General features: G+C 47.0%; 1 protein-coding gene across 6 annotated transcripts in view; it reads left to right on the top strand.

Moving 5' to 3' along the window:
* Positions 1-3,074: 3,074 nt before the first annotated feature.
* DENND5B (DENN domain containing 5B) overlaps positions 3,075-16,867 on the top strand; it is an 89,273-nt gene continuing 75,480 nt past the window's right edge. For 2 of the 6 annotated variants that reach the window (XM_085540872.1, XM_085540876.1), the window contains exon 1: positions 3,124-3,383. In XM_085540872.1, the coding sequence (XP_085396998.1) occupies positions 3,272-3,383 (112 nt within the window). In that variant the 5' untranslated portion in view covers positions 3,124-3,271. Of the gene's footprint in view, positions 3,384-16,867 lie in introns of all 6 variants that reach the window. The other 4 variants (XM_015866121.2, XM_015866103.2, XM_032445502.2 and 1 more) reach the window with 4 other exon arrangements.

The following is a 16,867-nucleotide window of genomic DNA, read 5'->3' as shown; positions in this document are numbered from 1 at the left end:
TACTTTTCAAGCCTGAGGCAGCAAATACCTTTCCAATGTTTTAAGCAGCCCTTCTTGCATAAGCTTGGAGAATAAAATTTGCTTTATTTATGAACCCTGCTGTGAGATTCACTGCTGCTGTTTTTCTCTCTGTTCCTGCTGTGTGCTCTCCTCTGCCCTGAGCATGGGATGGCTTCAGTGTCAGTCAAAAAGTCCATCCCTATGAGCAGCCTGTTTCTTCCAGCTATTTGTGCTCTGCATCTTGTGAAGCAGCTCACAGCACTGCAAACTGCTCCAAGGAAAGTCAGCTGAAAGTAGAGAACTGTCCTTCTGAGCATCGCAGACATTCGTTTTCATCTTGTTTTCCCTCTCTTCTACCCGACCAGATCTTGTGAATCTTGTGAGTATGTAGGTATTAGAGCAAAAGAAGAGAGGCTTTCGATGGAAAATCAATGTGTCTTGGCAGCTGGTGAACTATCACATGCAGGAAGCTGTAGAGCTACGTTAAGGAGTTGAGCAATCTCACACCAGCAGCGTGATTTCGAAGTCATTGAAGAATGCTGAATTAAATAAAATGTGAAGCAACAGAGCCCCAGCAAGGGTAAGTGAGATACCCTTCAAATAGCAGGGTTTTCCACCTCTCTGAAACGTCAGGCATTGACTCCTTGTAGAAATAGGACAAAGAGCTTGACAGACCTGTAGTCTGATCTCTTATGGCAGATCCTAAGGATCCTAAGGCTTGTTAGCATTTGACCCAATTTAAACTAACAGATCCTGCAAAAAAAAAGACGACTTGCTGAGAGATTAAGGAGTGGGAAAGCTGAGAAAACTTGACACTGGGAAGAAAATTCCCTGCAGCTGAAGACACGGGTAACTGAGGAAGAACAAACCTACCAAGCCCCAAATCTCTTTGCTGTCACACCACTGGAAAACTGGCAGGTGATGGGACAAAAAATTCTGGGCTATGAAGGCACATCGCGGGCTCATGCCCAGTTTGCCATCCACCAGCACCCCCAGGCCTTTTTTTGGCAGGGCTGTGCTCCATCCTTACATCCCCCAGGCTGTACAGAAAGTGGGTATTGCCACAACCCAGGTGCAGATCTTGAACCTCATGAGGTTCTCCCAGACCCGCTGCTCAAGCCTGTCTAGGTCTGTGAATGAGTGTCAGACTGACTTAACTCTTATTCTCTGACCTAGAGCTCGATGAGTAGACAGGTACAAGTTAATAAACAAACCAAACTAAATAAAATGTCCAGGCTCTCAGTGCAAAGTCGAGGACATAGCTGGGTTCCTGGAACACTCCTGCTTGGATCTGGAACAGTGTGGCACTGCAGCCACCATGGATCTGTGATGTGACAGAGGACTGGCATCTTCTTTTTCCTTGGATACGTGTGGAAATTGTTTCAGCTCTTGTCTGTTTTCAGTAGAGCACTAGAGGAGGATGAGACATAAAAAGGACATATAATTTGTGAATCCAGGGCAAGGAGAGAGTAAAGATGCCATTGTGTTGCCAGCAGGTGGGAAGCAGCAGTTCTTCTCTATGCCTCTGCCTAATGACCTGTGCTGCAGGTAAAACACCGAGTTCTTTGGAGGCATTTCCTTTTCACAGTGGTTTGTTATATAAGGACAAATACCAGTCATAGAAGAATATGATGTAAGAATAAACATGGCTCGTGCATGGAGAGAGACTAACAGATTGTGAGAGAAGGATGGAATACATTGCATTCTGCAAACAACTTGTTTGAAGTGTACAGATAGCAGAATTACTGAACATGAGCAGGGAGCTCATCAGAGTGGAGAGAACAGCCTCGGAACTTCAGAACCATGCAAGTCCTTTCAGAAGGAGATGCTGCTCCTGAATCTGTCTGCTGGGGCTTTGGCAGTGAGTGATCATAACAGAAGGGCTGTACAAATGGGGATAGGACAATGCTGATTTCTTCCTGGACATGGTGCAATGGTTATTAAATTTTAGGCAACTTGGGAATCATAGAATCATAGAATGGCCTGGGTTGAAAAGGGCCACAATGATCATCCAGTTTCAACCCCCTGCTATGTGCAGGGTCACCAACCACCAGACCTGGCTGCCCAGAGCCACATCCAGCCTGGCCCTGAATGCCTCCAGGGATGGGGCATCCACAGCCTCCTTGGGCAACCTGTTCCAATGTGTCACCACCTCCTGTGTGAAAAACTTCCTCCTAATAGCTAAATCTTCCCTGTCTCAGTTTCAAACCATCCCCCTTGTCCCATCACTATCCATGCTTGTAAACAGCCGTTCCCCCTCCTGTTTATACACTCCCCTCAAGTACTGGAAGGCCACAATGAGGTCTCCCCAGAGCCTTCTCTTCTCCAAGCCCAGTTCCCTCAGCCTTTCCTCATAGGAGAGGTGCTCCAGGCCTCTGATCATCTTCATGGCCCTCCCCTGGACCCTCTCCAAGATCTCCACATCCTTCCTGTACTGAGGGCCCCAGGCCTGGATGCAGTACTGCAGATGGGGCCTCACAAGAGCCCAGTAGAGGGGGACAATCACCTCCCTCTTCCTACTGATCACCCCTTTTATAATGCAGCCTTCTGGGCCGCAAGCACACACTGCTGGTTCATGTCCAGCTTCTTGTCTACCAGGACCCCCGAGCTCTTCTCCACAGGGCTGCTCCCAAGGAGATCTACCCCCAGTTTGTATAAATACCCGGGATTGCCCCAACCCAACCTGCACTTGGCCTTTTGAACCTCATTAGGTTTTCATGGGCTCACTCCTCTAGCCTGAATGAAGAAGCGCTTTAGATTTTGCCTTGTGTGTGCAACAAGGAGTCAGTTGTCCTGATGATAACCGTGATATGATTAAAACTGTTTATGGTACACGAGAGGAGACCTTTTCTGCCCCACGCTCATCCATCACTTGCTCTCTACAGCTCACTTCTGTCTTTCGGACCTTTGTCCTAACAAAACCCTCCTCCATTCTCACAGGAAGACGCTACGATCAGCCGGAGCGCAGCTCTCCACCCGCTGCTTTTTGTGTGGCAGCCGCCCCCCATAGCCCAGCACACCGGGGGTCCCGGCGGGGCGGTGCCGCGACCGCGCAGCGTTTAAAAGCCCCGCGGGGGCGGACCGGCGGTACAGCACCGCCTGCTGCCCGCCCCTCTCAGCTGACAGCGGGGTCGGAGCCGCCGCCGCTCGGTGCCCGCCTGGAGCCGCCCAGAGCCCTTCGGCAGCGCCCGGTGCCTGTAGCCGGGGATGGGGGGCGGCGCTCCGTGAGCCCGCCGAGCTGCCGCACGGAGCCGGAGCCGCCGCCGCCGGGATGAGCGGGAGCGGCGCCCCCGGGCCCGGCGCGGCCCCGTGCCGCTTCGCCCACTACTTCGTGCTCTGCGGCATCGACGCGGAGAGCGGGCTGGAGCCCGACGAGCTGGCAGGTGAGAGACCGGGCACGGCGAGGGGACGGGGAGCGGCTGCCGCAAAATGTCCGCTCACCCCGCGGAAGGGGCGTCGGGCCTCCGGGAACGAGGGTGGGGGGCGAGCTCCGGGCCGGGCGAAGCCGGTACGGGAGACAGCTCCGGCCCCGCTGCTGGGTTTGCTGCGGAACCTTGCAGAGCCCCGCGGCACAGCTCGGTGCCGGGAGAATGCGTGTGCGTCCCTGTTGTGTGCTGCAAACCGGGGGGAGGGATGTGGGAAGAACCGAATAAATGAATGCAATTGCATCGCCGGTTGCCTTGCTTTCTTTCATGTCTTCTGCCTGTTCGGAAATAGTCTTCCCGCATCCTTCTCGCTCCACCCCCAGAGAATGTTACAGATCCAAGAATGAGATTATTACTGTGGGATTGGGATATTCAGACATATTTATTGTTGGAGCTTATGCCCAGATTTGAGCACGTTATGTTAGGGAAGCCTGTACTCTCTCCTAAATGTTACTGTGCTCATCTGAAAGGCAATGTTTAAGTTGATTGTTATGTGTACAGCGGGGCTGACTGTAAGCTTAGTGATGGGGCATAATTGTGTAGAAGCAGAATGTTTCCTCTCTAAGTTAGGAGCCTGTAAGCACTAAGGTCCATAGGTCCCACTGCCCATATGTGCTCCTGCTGTGGGTAAGGGACCTGCATGGGACAGGTGCAGGCAGTGGGGCCTGCGAGGTCTCTGGTGCTGCAGCAGGAAGGACATGGCCTTGTGTTGTGTAAGAGGGAGACTGTGTGATCCGCATTGCTGACCCATGCACCCTGGTTGAAGTTCACATCTATGCTGGCTGTAGGAGGGCGATAGGATCACCTGAAGTGCCATAGAGCCTTCCCTTGGCTTAGGTGTCTGTATCTTTTCCCATTGTCTTTGCATTGAACGCACGGTCGATGCAGCCCTAGGGGCTCAGAGCTGAAGCGTCAGCCAAGCAGGCTGCCAGCTGTTTGTTTTCTAACACGTGCTGGTGACCGCAGTTACGTGTTTTGGTTTTATTGCTTTTAATAGCGACCTCCTGGCTTCTGAGCCTTTGCCCAGCTGATGGAGCTCAGCATTTGATTTGCATAACGTGCCCCATTGGGGTGTGGGCAGCTCAAACTCTGAGTTGCCTCGAATTCTGCATTCTGAAGAGAGCTCATTTTTAAGGCAGCATTGGGCAGCAGAGTGTGCCTTCCCTGATGGTGGCCTGGACTTCACTATGTGCCTTTTGCTGCTTTCTGCTCAGTTTCCCAGCGAGATGCACAGAGGTGTTCACACAGAGCCTGGTGATGGCAGTGAGTGAGGCACCATCAGCACCTAGGAGGGCTGGGACGTAGCAAAGGAAGAACTGGAGTAACAGAGCTATGATGCGACTGCTATTAGCCGTGGTGTATTTTTAGGGACTCGTGACAAGAGCTTTCTGCTATCAGCTGGGAGCTGAGCAGTTGGAAGTGCTGGAGAGGAACAGGCAGTGCTGTGAGCCATGCGTGTAATGCAGCCGTGCAAAAATTAACTAAGGCTTTAGATATAGCTGAGAAAATATTTCTGCTAAAGCCTGGGGAGAGCTAATGCCACCATAGGCAGGCACCAGGGAGTTAGCATATGAAACTGTTATGGGTTCCAAAAATGAAGCTACGAGGATTCAATTCCTAAGTGGAATATACAGGCAGGAAGATGTTCAAGGAAGCAGATGGACCGTTCTGTAAAGGAACACCCACAAATGAGGCTGTTTCTTTCTAAAAATGCTTTTACAGTGTTTTCTGGAAAGAAACAATCCTGTTATTTCAGTGTGGAATTGTAGATGTGATGGCTTTCCATCCCTCCAGCTTTGTGCTTATAGAAGCTGCTGAGGTAAGTCGTGCCTTCCCTGAGAAGTGCTGTCACTTAAGCTGCTGTGCAGATCATCCCTAATTGAGCAAAAAGAAGTAATTAAGAACCTGCTTATCTCCAAACACTGGAGTCCCTCAGCAGCTCCAGCACACAAAGCTCCAATACCTTGTGCCAGGCCCGAACTTGGCAGAGGAGTGGGGCAGGAGGTGAGCTGCAGGCCTGGGGCCTCTCCTGTGGTCAAGGGAGCAGGAGTTACAGATCCTCACAGGGCTTTCAGCTTCTGCAGGGCTGGGGCAGCATGGGAAGCTGCTCCACAGTTGGCTGTGGAGAATTCATAGTTGTCTAAGTCAGTTCACTTTCATAGAACGTAATAGAGTCACAGAATCTTTTGAGCTGGAAGGGACCCCTAAAGGTCATCCAGTCCAACTCCCCCAAAATTGTGGAAGCTATCGCTAACTTGGTAGCGCATCCAGGCACGCAGCAAAGCAGTGTATGGATGATAATGCCATCCAGGCACTTGTGGCACTATCACTGAGCTCTCAGCCAAGGGTGGAAGAAGAATCTGGTGACTTGAGGGAGGAAAGGAAGCTGTAAGGATTTCTTGGCATTGAGCGATCAGAGAAGGAAGGTGGTGTATTTGACATGAAATGTCTTGAAAAGCGTGACATTTTCAATATTGGTTTCTCTTTGCTGCTGAGCTGCACTAAAAAGGATGAGGAATGGTTTTTCTCTCATGTTCAGGGCTGATAGAAAATGTATTTCAGTTTGCTTTCATCTTCATGCCTGCTTCTTTCAGGTATGCTCATCTTGAGACCAACGGCCTCGAACATGCATATGTTTAAATGAACGCATTATAGCAAATACTTAACATTGCCTTAAAGAAAAATACCTAATACTAAATTAAACTGTTTCTATTACGTTATTTTTTCATACTTGTGAACTTCAAGTGTGTGTGCACGCAAGGCGTGAGGTTTCTCATGGTTGTAGCCGCCATTACGTTTTGCTTTGATCCGTATTAAACTCTGTAGAAGAGCTGTGCATAAATTCTACAGTTTAGGGGAAAAATATTCAGAATACATGAGAGTCAAAGAGAAAGCAGTGCCTTATAGTGAGGGAAGGAATGTGGTGTTCTGGAGGCTAGTGAGAGAGAGCTACATGTGCAGGATCAGCTATTTATTTCTTGCTGTGCCCAGCCCAGCAGCTGCTGGGGCAACTTATGCTCATGTTAAGTGGGCATGTTGAGTGTCTTGGGCAAACTAATCACTGCTTCTACCTCTTGCTGTAAATGGTCAGGCATTGAGAATTAATTTCCTTCAACAATGAAACACTATCTGAGCTCATAACGCTGAAAAACAAACCGTGTGTGTGTGTTGCAGTCTGGCTAACCATGCTGCTTGTCTACAGGCTTTTATTTTTAGAAAGCCAAAGCTTTTATTGTCTTGTGTGTGCTTGGCACCTGCGTGCTCTCGTGTTGCACAGCCTGGCTGCAGCGAGCCTGGTTCTCCACCCAACTTCCTTCACACCAGGTCATGCTGGAGGGCCAGGCTTCAACAAGAGAAATGTGGTGGCATTACTACACTGATGCAACGTCATGTGTGTGTGGCCTTTCCCAAATAAGGGAGTGGGTTTTTTCTCTTGGGTTACTGGAAATATATTAATGAATTTCCCTCGACCAAGGGATTTCTGAACAGTTGCAGTTCCTGTTTGTGACTCACCCAATTGTGACAAATGAAAAACAAGCTATGGGAGTTTTGCTTTTTGGTTTTTAAAGTGCAATCTAGAGCACTGCAAAGTATGCATGGGGGGGAGTGCCCAGGTGGAGCAACATGGATGTGGGTGAGACTTGTACCAGCAGAGGAGGAGGTGGCTCATACAATTTAACAGATCTTAATGTGCACCTCAGGAGCACTTGCAGTAGAATCATAGAGTTGTTTCAGATGGAAGGGACCTGTAAAGGCCGTGTGATCCAACCCCTTGCACTGAACAGGGACACCCACAGGTAGATCAGGTTGCTCAGAGCCCCGTCCAGCCTGACACTGAGAATCTCCAGGGATGGGGCATCCACCACATCACTGGGCAACCTGCTCCAGTGCCTCACCACCCTGACTGTAAGAAGCTTCTTCCTCATATCCAGTCTTAATCTCCTCTCTTTCAGTTTGAAATCATTGTCCCTTGTCCTGTCACAGCTCACCCTTCTGAAGAGTCTGTCCCCTTTTTATTTCTAGTACCCATTCAGGTACTGAAAGGCTGCAGGCTGCTTAGGATTTCTGATCGTTACAGGGCTAGTGAAGGATTGGGCCTAACATTGCCTCCTTTCGTTAAAACACGATGCTCAAATGCAGCACTAAATCTTCTGGATCTTGCTGGAATAAGCAAGTTTCATGGATGAGGAACAGAATGGAGTAGCTGGCAAATGACATTTTGTCATTTGACATTTTGTATGAATGTAGGAAGCGCTTTTGATAGAAATCTAAGTTGAGTTAAGATTTTATACTATAAAGCCAAAGTTCTTGACTTTGGTCTGTTTAAGTAAACCGTTATTTATTTATTTAACTTAAAGTGTGTGGAGATGATTTCTGAACTGTTCACTACAGACTTGACTTCTATATGAGAAATTCTGCAGCTGAAGGAAACTGAGCCCCTTGCAAAGAGTTGTCAATATTATTGACAAGCATCATAGCCAGTAATGGTAACCTTCAACAAAGAGTGACTCCCTTGGATAACAGACCATCTGTGGAACTGCTAACGGCCGTAATGTGTTAATATGCTTTAGTAATATGGGTTTCATTCTCTTCCCTTCATATGTGCCAGAGAGACTGGAATGCTTCTCTCCCCTGGTGTAATGCTTGTTATACGTTTGCTTTCCTTTGAGTTTTTATATTATATTCCCTTGAAAGTAAGGAACCAACCAATTGATTGGGTTGGCAAATCTGTTCTTGTATTGGTAGCCATGACTTTCTAATGCTAAACTAAGGAGAATTTTGTGGTTTTTCTCTTGCTCAGTAAGCTGACATTTCCACTTAGCCTTCTGAGGGTATGAGAGACTTTAGTCTTTTTTACTACCAAGGGATGCTATCATAGCACAGTAGAAGGTATACTACTGTCAGTAGGAGTGGGCTTTTTCTGTTGCTATGGCTTTTATTAAAAACTACAGTAGCAGGCCTGTTTAATGTTGTGGTATACAGCCTTTTCCAGGTGTCAGATATTGGGATGCCTGAAGAAGCCTCCGTTATATTATCAGTATAGGAAAAAATAAGTGATGTAATTTGTGCTCCTTGCTTGGAGTCAAACATCTTTAGTGAGTGGTCTGATCACTATCTGAATGGAGAGCAACCTGATTGGGGTGTGCTAGGCAAAAAGAAAGTGCCTGTTTGGGAATGTGAAGCCACATTCTCTCCAGGTATGGGGTCTTGCTTCTTCCTCGTTCTTCTGCACATTGGCCAGATCCACTGACAATAACTTCAAAACATCAAAACATGCTTCGAAGGAGTGAAGTGGGAAGAGTATTCCATTGCTAAAATGTACTCTTTGTAGAGTAAGGCTGAAGGGCTTTGCTAGACCTTAGTGACCTGCTTTGAGTGACAGTGGGGAAAAAGCCAAACTCTTGGCACAGTACAACATTAGGGGGAAGTGGTTTTAGTGAATCTGCCTAGAAAACCTCTGAGTGGTGAACAAACGTAAACATTCTGTACAAAAATGCCATCAGTTCTTGTTTTGTGTTCAGGGGCAATGCCACTCATGTAAAGCAAGCTTTTCTCTCCTCTTAAAGCATGAACTTAGCTTTGCAGCCATGTTATTTATCACATTGCAGTAGTTCTGGGATCTGGTATTGATGGTTGTTGTTGCTGCTGTTGAAACAAACTGTGTATCCAATGGAGTCAAAGCGGGCTTTGAAACTGCAAGTAGTGGGTTGCACAGCACAAAGGGTAGAATCTTCCCTCTACCCCCTCTTTGGTGATCTCTTGTCATGTTAAAGGCTAAACGTGGGGAAGGGTGGAGGGGCTTAAGCTGAAATACCATTTTGTGTAAACAATGGTAGGATTAAAAAAAGGAAATGAAAATAAACCCCACCTCAATCGCTGTGGGTGTGTAGTGGCTGCTGCTTTTCATGGATGGTTGGAATTGTCTGTATAAATTAGCATTTTCTTTTTCTTTAGCTGCTATATACATATGCTCATTTCCATGCGTAGCTATTTTCATGCACAAAGCAGTCGGTGTGTGATGGCATGTGATGCCGTGTTGCCGGTGTTGGCAGGAGCTGTAGATGCAAGGGAGAAGTGAGTGTGACTGAATGATTTTTATGTTGGGCTGCCCAGGTGTAAAATGTGCTTCTGGTGTCTTGTGACTGACAAATGAGAGGACACAGCTGTCTGTGATGAAATAGCAAAACCAAGCACGCACCCAACTGCTGATTTCCCAGTGAAACATTGATCCAATGGGCCGAGCAGCCTGTTTTTTAACTGCTCTATATCCTGGTATGGCTGAAGCCCTGTGGGACAGGAGGATGCTGCCATGGTCCACATGTGTATTGCTAATGCTGGTGGGAGATGGCAGACAGTATCCTCAATGCAGATTCTCACTGCTGGGGAGGCTGTCAGGAAGCTGATAGTCCAGCCCAAGTGGAGGAGCCCACTTCCTTACTGTGTGACCAGCTGAGATGGGTCCAGCGTGATGTGGGAACATCACCCTCTGCATTCCCATGGGATGCTCTGGAAAGAGAGAGAGCTTTCTTTATGTTTAAATTCAAACTAGGAAGTATTGGAGTGAAGAATGCAATATATGACTGAGTAAATATTTGGCTTTTCATTGAGGGCAGGGAGGATTTGCTGATGAGTTGGTTATTCACACAGCACTGTTTTTATTTCTATCAGTATTCCCATGTGGTGTTCTTGTCAAACTATTGCCCAGCATAAAGCAAACGTTAATTTGAAAACCAGAGTAATTTTATGCTGGAAAACAAAACAATAGCTCTGTTAACACAGAATTTGTCTCAGCTGTGATGCTGGATGGAATAGGAGAGATGAATAGTGATACTACAAGTTGTAGGATGGGACCTTTTGTCTCATGGAGGTAATGCTTTATTTATCCAATATTACAACATATAATTACACTGCACCAAGTATTGGGGGGCAGAATCTTTCTTCCTTTCTTCTTTAAAACAGAAAGGAAGGCACCTTTGTGTAATACATGGAGATGAGATGCCAGGTCATGACTTGCAATGCTTAAAAATTGTCAGGTGCTTTGTAAGAGCGCAGCTCGTGGATGTACGCCCTGACACTGAGCTTTGAGTGGTGCGTTCTCCTGTATGTTCTGCCTTGTAAACATGTCAGCAGTGTCAAGGTCTGGAAGAATGGTACTAAGATGTCTTTAATGCACTCCTTTGCAGGTTGTCAAGCTTTGTCTTTAATGTCTACCATTATGAATCTACTAAAGGGAGGATATTTATCTCTGGAAATCAGCGTAGCAGCTCATCAGCACAGATGGATCACGTGTTTAGCCTTTTCCCGAGATGATGCTACTTGGGATAGGCTTGTCTTACTAGCATTTACAAATATGTTGGCTCTTTCTGGCTTTAGCAAGTGTGATAACAGATGTTGTTTGACTGTCTTAATTCAAGCAGGGATATTTGGTCTAATGCTTCAGTCTTAAATCGAGGAATGAGTAAGAACTAAAGAATCCCGGTGTAAGGAATGCTATTAAGCAAGCATTTTTTTTCTTGTATGAATATGAACATCTGCATAGGGTGAGGCAGCTGTAGCTATTGTCTTATGTCATGCTCCAAGAGAGGGGAATGGTGCTGGGAGATGTTAACTTTAACGTTAGCTGTTCTGGTTAATAACTTCTATAGTTTCTATGCCTACGTCTTTGTTCTCTTTCTTCTTGGAGCTGCCCGCAGGGTTGTGAGTTGGGAGGGGAATGAAAGAGCTCAGTCTAACGCGCTGATTTAAATTAAGAAAAAAGAAAAAACCCTCTAGTGTAATGCAGGCTGAACTTCCCATAACAGCCGGGCTTTAATGAATGCTGACCCCTCAGCCGTGCTTTGTCCTCACCAGCAGGTGAGGGAGAGCGGAGGTCCTTGCAGTGCCTGCCCTGGCGCTGACCCGAGGGCTCGGGGCAGTTAGTTCAGCTCTTGGGCTTTCAACAGGACTAAGAATGAGCAAATGTGATGTCTTGTGGCTGGGGTGTGTTTGTGCTCCTTGCCTGCAGGTCTGTGCAAGCACTGGGGAGAAAAGGTGCTGATTTGGGTCTTGCCTTGAGCTGGGAATGAATTGCTCGCAGCAAATACTGCAGCGGAGTGCCCAGCATCTATTGTAGTTGATAACGGTTGAGATCTGAAAACTACTTGAAATTCAAAATCTGTCTCAGCTTTCAGTCATCAGCTCATATTTTGTCAGTGCTTCATGTTGATGACTCCTGACTCTGTCCTAGCACTCGCCTGCATTGTATGAATAGCTAAAAAGGGACGTTTACACTAAGCAGCAGACCATCTGTGTTGGTAATATACTATTATCACACCCAAAACTGAGGCTTGTGTGATTGATGATGTGATCTCACCGGACCCATTCCCTCGTTTTTTGTTTTTTAAGTAATAAAAGCAAAATGCCAAAGTAGTTGGTATCCTTATTTTCTGAATCCATAGGTCAGTTTAGCATCGTGGGTTCAATAGGACCATAGAGTCACTGGGGTTGGAAAAGGCCTCTAAGATCATTTGGTCCAACTGTCTACCTACCACCAGTATTACCCCACATAGATTCACTAAGGTTTAGTTTTGTCCCCAAAACTCAGTAAAAGAGAGAGATAGGAGCAGAAAGCACAGGGAAAAAGGGGGCTCTGTACGTTTTCTTCTGTTCCTAATCTACCACCTTCCCAGGTTTAAAAACAAACCAGCTCTTCCTTACGCTTTGTTGTGGTTTCAAAAAGCACTTGTAACCTTTCTGATAATATTGTTATGAGCAGGGGATCTGAATTCTAGTGTATTAAGACGCTAATGATGTGTGAGGAGTCATAAAGCTGTGTTAAGTGCATTAAGGTTTGAGTGAGTAACTCGGGCAAAAAACACTGCAAGATATATGGCTCATCGTGCTGTGTTTATGAGCTGTCTTAAGAGTAAATGGCCATATTCAGATGAATCTGTGCACTGAAATGGCCTGAAAGGATGTAATGTTGCACTGCAGCACAGTGGGAGGCTGAACACCCTTGCTCAGTTCATCTGATCATACTGAAGTGTTTGCAGCAGGCTTTTTAATAGATGAGTGCATTGGTGAGTTCCTGTGAAGTTATGTTTTCCTTTATTGTCGTGGCTTGCTGATGATCGTCTTAGTGATGCGTTTGGGTTCTACTCCTTAAAAATGTATTATCTGGTTTATTTTGGGTGAGGTTATGGGTTTCACAATATTGTATAAAACCGAAACCAGATCCTCCTGTCTGCAGCTGCGGTGTTAAATAGAGCATCATTGTCATAGGGTGAGCATGGCTGTCAAAACACTTTGGGCAAAGTGGGTAACATGAACAGTTCTTGTATGTTAAATATTTATAGAAGAAAATGCAAACTCAGAAGGCTGCCAGCAGACAGACTGCTCGGGTGTATTGTTGTGTCGGTCATGGCACAGATCTTCACATTGTGTCTTTGGGAAGGACTTTGGAAGAGTTATTTCTGTTCCGCTGAAGCTCAGTGGTGCACCTTTTCTGCGCGTGAACTTTCAAGTTTAAAACCTCAAGAGGAAAACAGGAGCTTTACATAAATAATCTGCAGTCCTGATAGGGAAGTCACAGCACAGGCACTTGTGCGTCCAGCCTTTGATCCACAGCCAACGTATCTTCATTCCAGATCCTCTGGTGCAAACAGGTGGTAAACCAGAAGCAGAAAGACACTGAGGAGAGAGCTGTGTCATTAACTCTGGCACTGCAGGATAATAAATCTCCACGGCATTCTTTGGCTTTCTAAACGTTCTCCAAGCAATATGCAATGGCTGTGATTAAAATGACTGTTGTACTGTCTTAAATAATAAGCTCGAGCCTTCAGATAGGCGATGTAATTGAGCCACAATGAGCACCAGCTTCGCGTGTTTGATCTCAGCACTTTGAATTTCAGTGTCATTGTTGCCATGTCCTTGAGAGATTGTTTTATGCCCAGGAAAACTGGTGAAGGGAGATGGGGGGCAATTCCTACCAATGTGTGAAAAATCTAACCGATATGTTGCCCTGAGGACACTGCCGCCTTCTCTTTTTTGGCTCTATCTCATTGCTAAATGTGCAAGATGGAAGCAGCTGCATCATTCGAAGTCTGCACACAGTGTTTTTCATACAGATTTTTCTCTCTGACAGACACTTCGTCGGGAGGTGTCTGCATGTGGTGCCAGCAGTGGGTATTTCCCTGTGTGCATCAAGCTGTACCAAGTCCTCACAGCAAGGAATGGGCTCTTCTTTCCTTTTCCCACCCGTCTGCCAGCTCAGCAGGCTCCTGCCTTGTTTCCTTTCCACTGAAGGCAGCAGCTCTTTGATGGAAGTTTCTGTCGCTTTCCCATTTTACTTTATGTTGCTTGGGCTCAGCTGGCATGGGAAAAGCAGGACAGAAACAGTTGTATTCTACTGCCTGCAGCTACCTGGCAGCGCAGGAACGGGAGGGCTGAGAAACTACAAAGCACATCAGACCTAATTATTCACCTAACGTAAAGGCCTTTCTAGCTCTGGATATCCGCTCTTGACTGCGTGGGTAGTTGGGCTGATGGAGGCGGTTGACTTCAAAGCTATTGGATGGAGCAGCATAAATGTTTCAATCCCAAATCCATCCTACTCAGCGGGCCTGGCCTGGCTGGGCAGCCCTGGCTGCAGGTTGGGGCCCTGCTCCTCCGAGCAGGGTCAGCAGGGGCTGTCCCCTCAGCGTCACTTTTGTAGTGAGGGGGGGAAAGGGATTTAAAATCCCTCACCCTTCCCTATTGAGTCTGACTCATTTTTGTCTGGTTTAGCACTACGGTAGAAAGAAACATAATGGATTTGTTAGGGTCAGTGCTTCACAATGTGATGGTTGACTTTGGGCAATAGGGCCTAGTTTGCCACTCCAGACAAAGGATTTGTAGGTCTTGCAGGCTGCCATCTGTTTCTAAAAGCAAGTTTTTGTGGAGAAGTGATGCAGCCTGCATGCTGAAAAAAGCGTGGGGCTCTTTTTTTCTTCCTTTGAGAACTGCTGAGCCTTTGTGTTTCAGCTTTTAATTTCAAAACTAAGCAGAGCTTATTAATAGCAGGACTCCCCTTCCCTTGGGCAAGTTGGACTTCCCAATCTTGTTAGTGATGGGTTGATGTCTTCTCAAGTACTTCTGTTTTAGAATACACATATTCATCCCCAAATTGTTCTCTTCTTCCATCTGCCCCTCACCCAAACTATCTGAAATGCCAAGTCTAATTGCATTCAAGTTGCTTGCATTTATTATAATATGTGATCATATAAGGGACAGATTGGAGAAGTAACACTCAGCAGTCATATGACTTGCTCATCTAGGCTGAGGTTTGATCTTGTGCTCTCCTAAAAACAATGCAAATGAAAAAGCCTCACTCTTGTGCAGTGGAATCACTGCAGAGCCTCCCAAATAAAAGGGTCAGCCTACCTGTAGGGCTTAAGCATGCTGCTAAGTACCGTCTATTTATGGACCATGTGTTGCCCTGGCTGCTGGCTGATTGTTTCTATGTATAGCTACTGGAGCGGGCACAATGCTGTGCGATCCAGGTCTGGAGGGCAGGAAAACATCCTGCTGCAGGACTTAGCACAAATAATGAACAAATCCTCTGCAGTTTTTTGTCCTTCCAGCTGCACGCAAACAAGACTGTCAGTGCTGATGAAGAGGTCCTGGCTCACAACCTGCCCAGCTCATTTGTTTAGCCACTTGCTGTTCTGATGCAACAGCACAGCCAAGGCTGGTTTCTGTGCCAGTTCCTCTGCAGTGCTGCCAGGTCACTTTGGGATAGGGAGAAGCTCAGCTGCAGCAGCGCACAGTGTATCTGCAGCTTAATCTGGGTCCAAATGACTTGGAGAAGGAGGGCAGGGTGGCTTTTCCTGCCCCTGGGCTAACAGCTGAAGAAAGGTCTCCTGTTCCTTCCTTTGAATTAGATGAATAGTGCTTTCCCTTTCTGCATCTTGGCTGATGCTCAGACATCAGTATGGTTTTTCATCGTGAAGTGCCAGCTCCACATGCTGCTCTTGTACATAACTTCAAATGCCACAAAGCTGTACCCTGTACAGGAGGAGGCTGTGGCTGGGCTGCAGAGTGCCCCTTACTGTGCTGTGCGAGGGAAGCATTGCCTGGGAAAATGCCATAGGTAAATATGGGGGCCGATCCCCATTGGGCTGACCTGGGTGAGCAAGGTACGGGATTGCTGGCCAAGGGGCAGAACTGCTGTCAGCTGGCGAGCAGCATGATGAGCTCTAATTCCCTGCGCTGGCTTTCCTCAGAGCTCTGCATGGAGCTTCTAGTGCTGCTTACGCAAGGAGGGCTTTGCTATTGTGCAGGCTGCTGATGAACAGAGGGGGATTTGTTTGTTGGTTTATTTTGAGGGAATTACGTGGATAAAATGACTGCATCTGATGTAGTGCCCTGGTTCTTTCTGCCAAGCTTCCTCCTGGTGGCTTCTGCAGGGTAGTCCCTGACTGCTTGTGGAAATTGGGCTCATTCTTCTGTTTCTTCTTAGCCCCCATCTAAACTTCCCTCCTCACATCTGTAGACCTTGGAGGTACCGTCATCTAAAGCATGTGGAAATATTTCTCTTGGGTGTGATTCTGGAGCCAGCACACAGTACCTGTGCTGAGGGAGGGCAGCCTTCAGTAGCAGTCTGCATCTCTCCTCTGAGGATGTGGGATCTTCAAAACCCAAAGGGTGTGACGAGCCTGATGACACACCAGGGAAATACCCAAGGCCTGGAGAAACAGCATTCCTGGTCACTGGGGTTAAATGAAATGAGGGAGTACCCAGCTCTTGCATGAAGACCAGAGCTCGTGTGTGGTAAGTGGTCTGATCACAGGCTACTCCTACTAGTATGGGCTCTGATCTGCTTTACGTGGACAGTCTGTGAAGCTGAATCTCACCAGGGAAAGGCTTCTGAGGTGCTGCTGTGCAGTGTGGCCACCTCATAATAGATGATACTGGCTATTTGCTTTGCTGACCTGTGTTGGCTGAGCCATCAGGTCTGTACCTGAGAAATCAGCCCACACCACTCCACATGACTCCTTTAAAGCAGCTGGAAAAGCTTCCTGTCTCCTTTCAGGTGCAAGAGTGCCATGGTGTCACATCCTAACACCTACATGGCACCTTTGGAAGTACACTTGAGGGTGCCCGCTGCTCTCATTCAGTTTACTTTGATGTGCCAAAGCGGAGAATCTCTTTGTTCTCTTCCAGTAAAATGTGTGGAGATGCATCAAGCTCTGCAGAAATGTCAGCTTAACAAGAGCAGAGGAAAATTCAAAGGGCTTCCTTTAAGGCAGCATAAAATCAGAATGGGATGCAGTAGTCAATAATTCTGCATCAAGTACTTCCTGGTGGTTGTTTTACCACTATCCTTAAAACGAGCATTTAGTTTAGGAAGCCAATGTGCTGCTTATCATCCATTTGTGGTCTCTGGGCTTTTAGCAATATTTCTGTGCTGCTTCTTCAGAGCC

The sequence above is a fragment of the Coturnix japonica genome, chromosome 1, assembly GCF_054131305.1.
Source record: "Coturnix japonica strain WE chromosome 1, WE-NBRP24, whole genome shotgun sequence".
NCBI lineage: Eukaryota > Metazoa > Chordata > Aves > Galliformes > Phasianidae > Coturnix > Coturnix japonica.
This window is presented reverse-complemented; position numbering and strand designations above follow the sequence as displayed.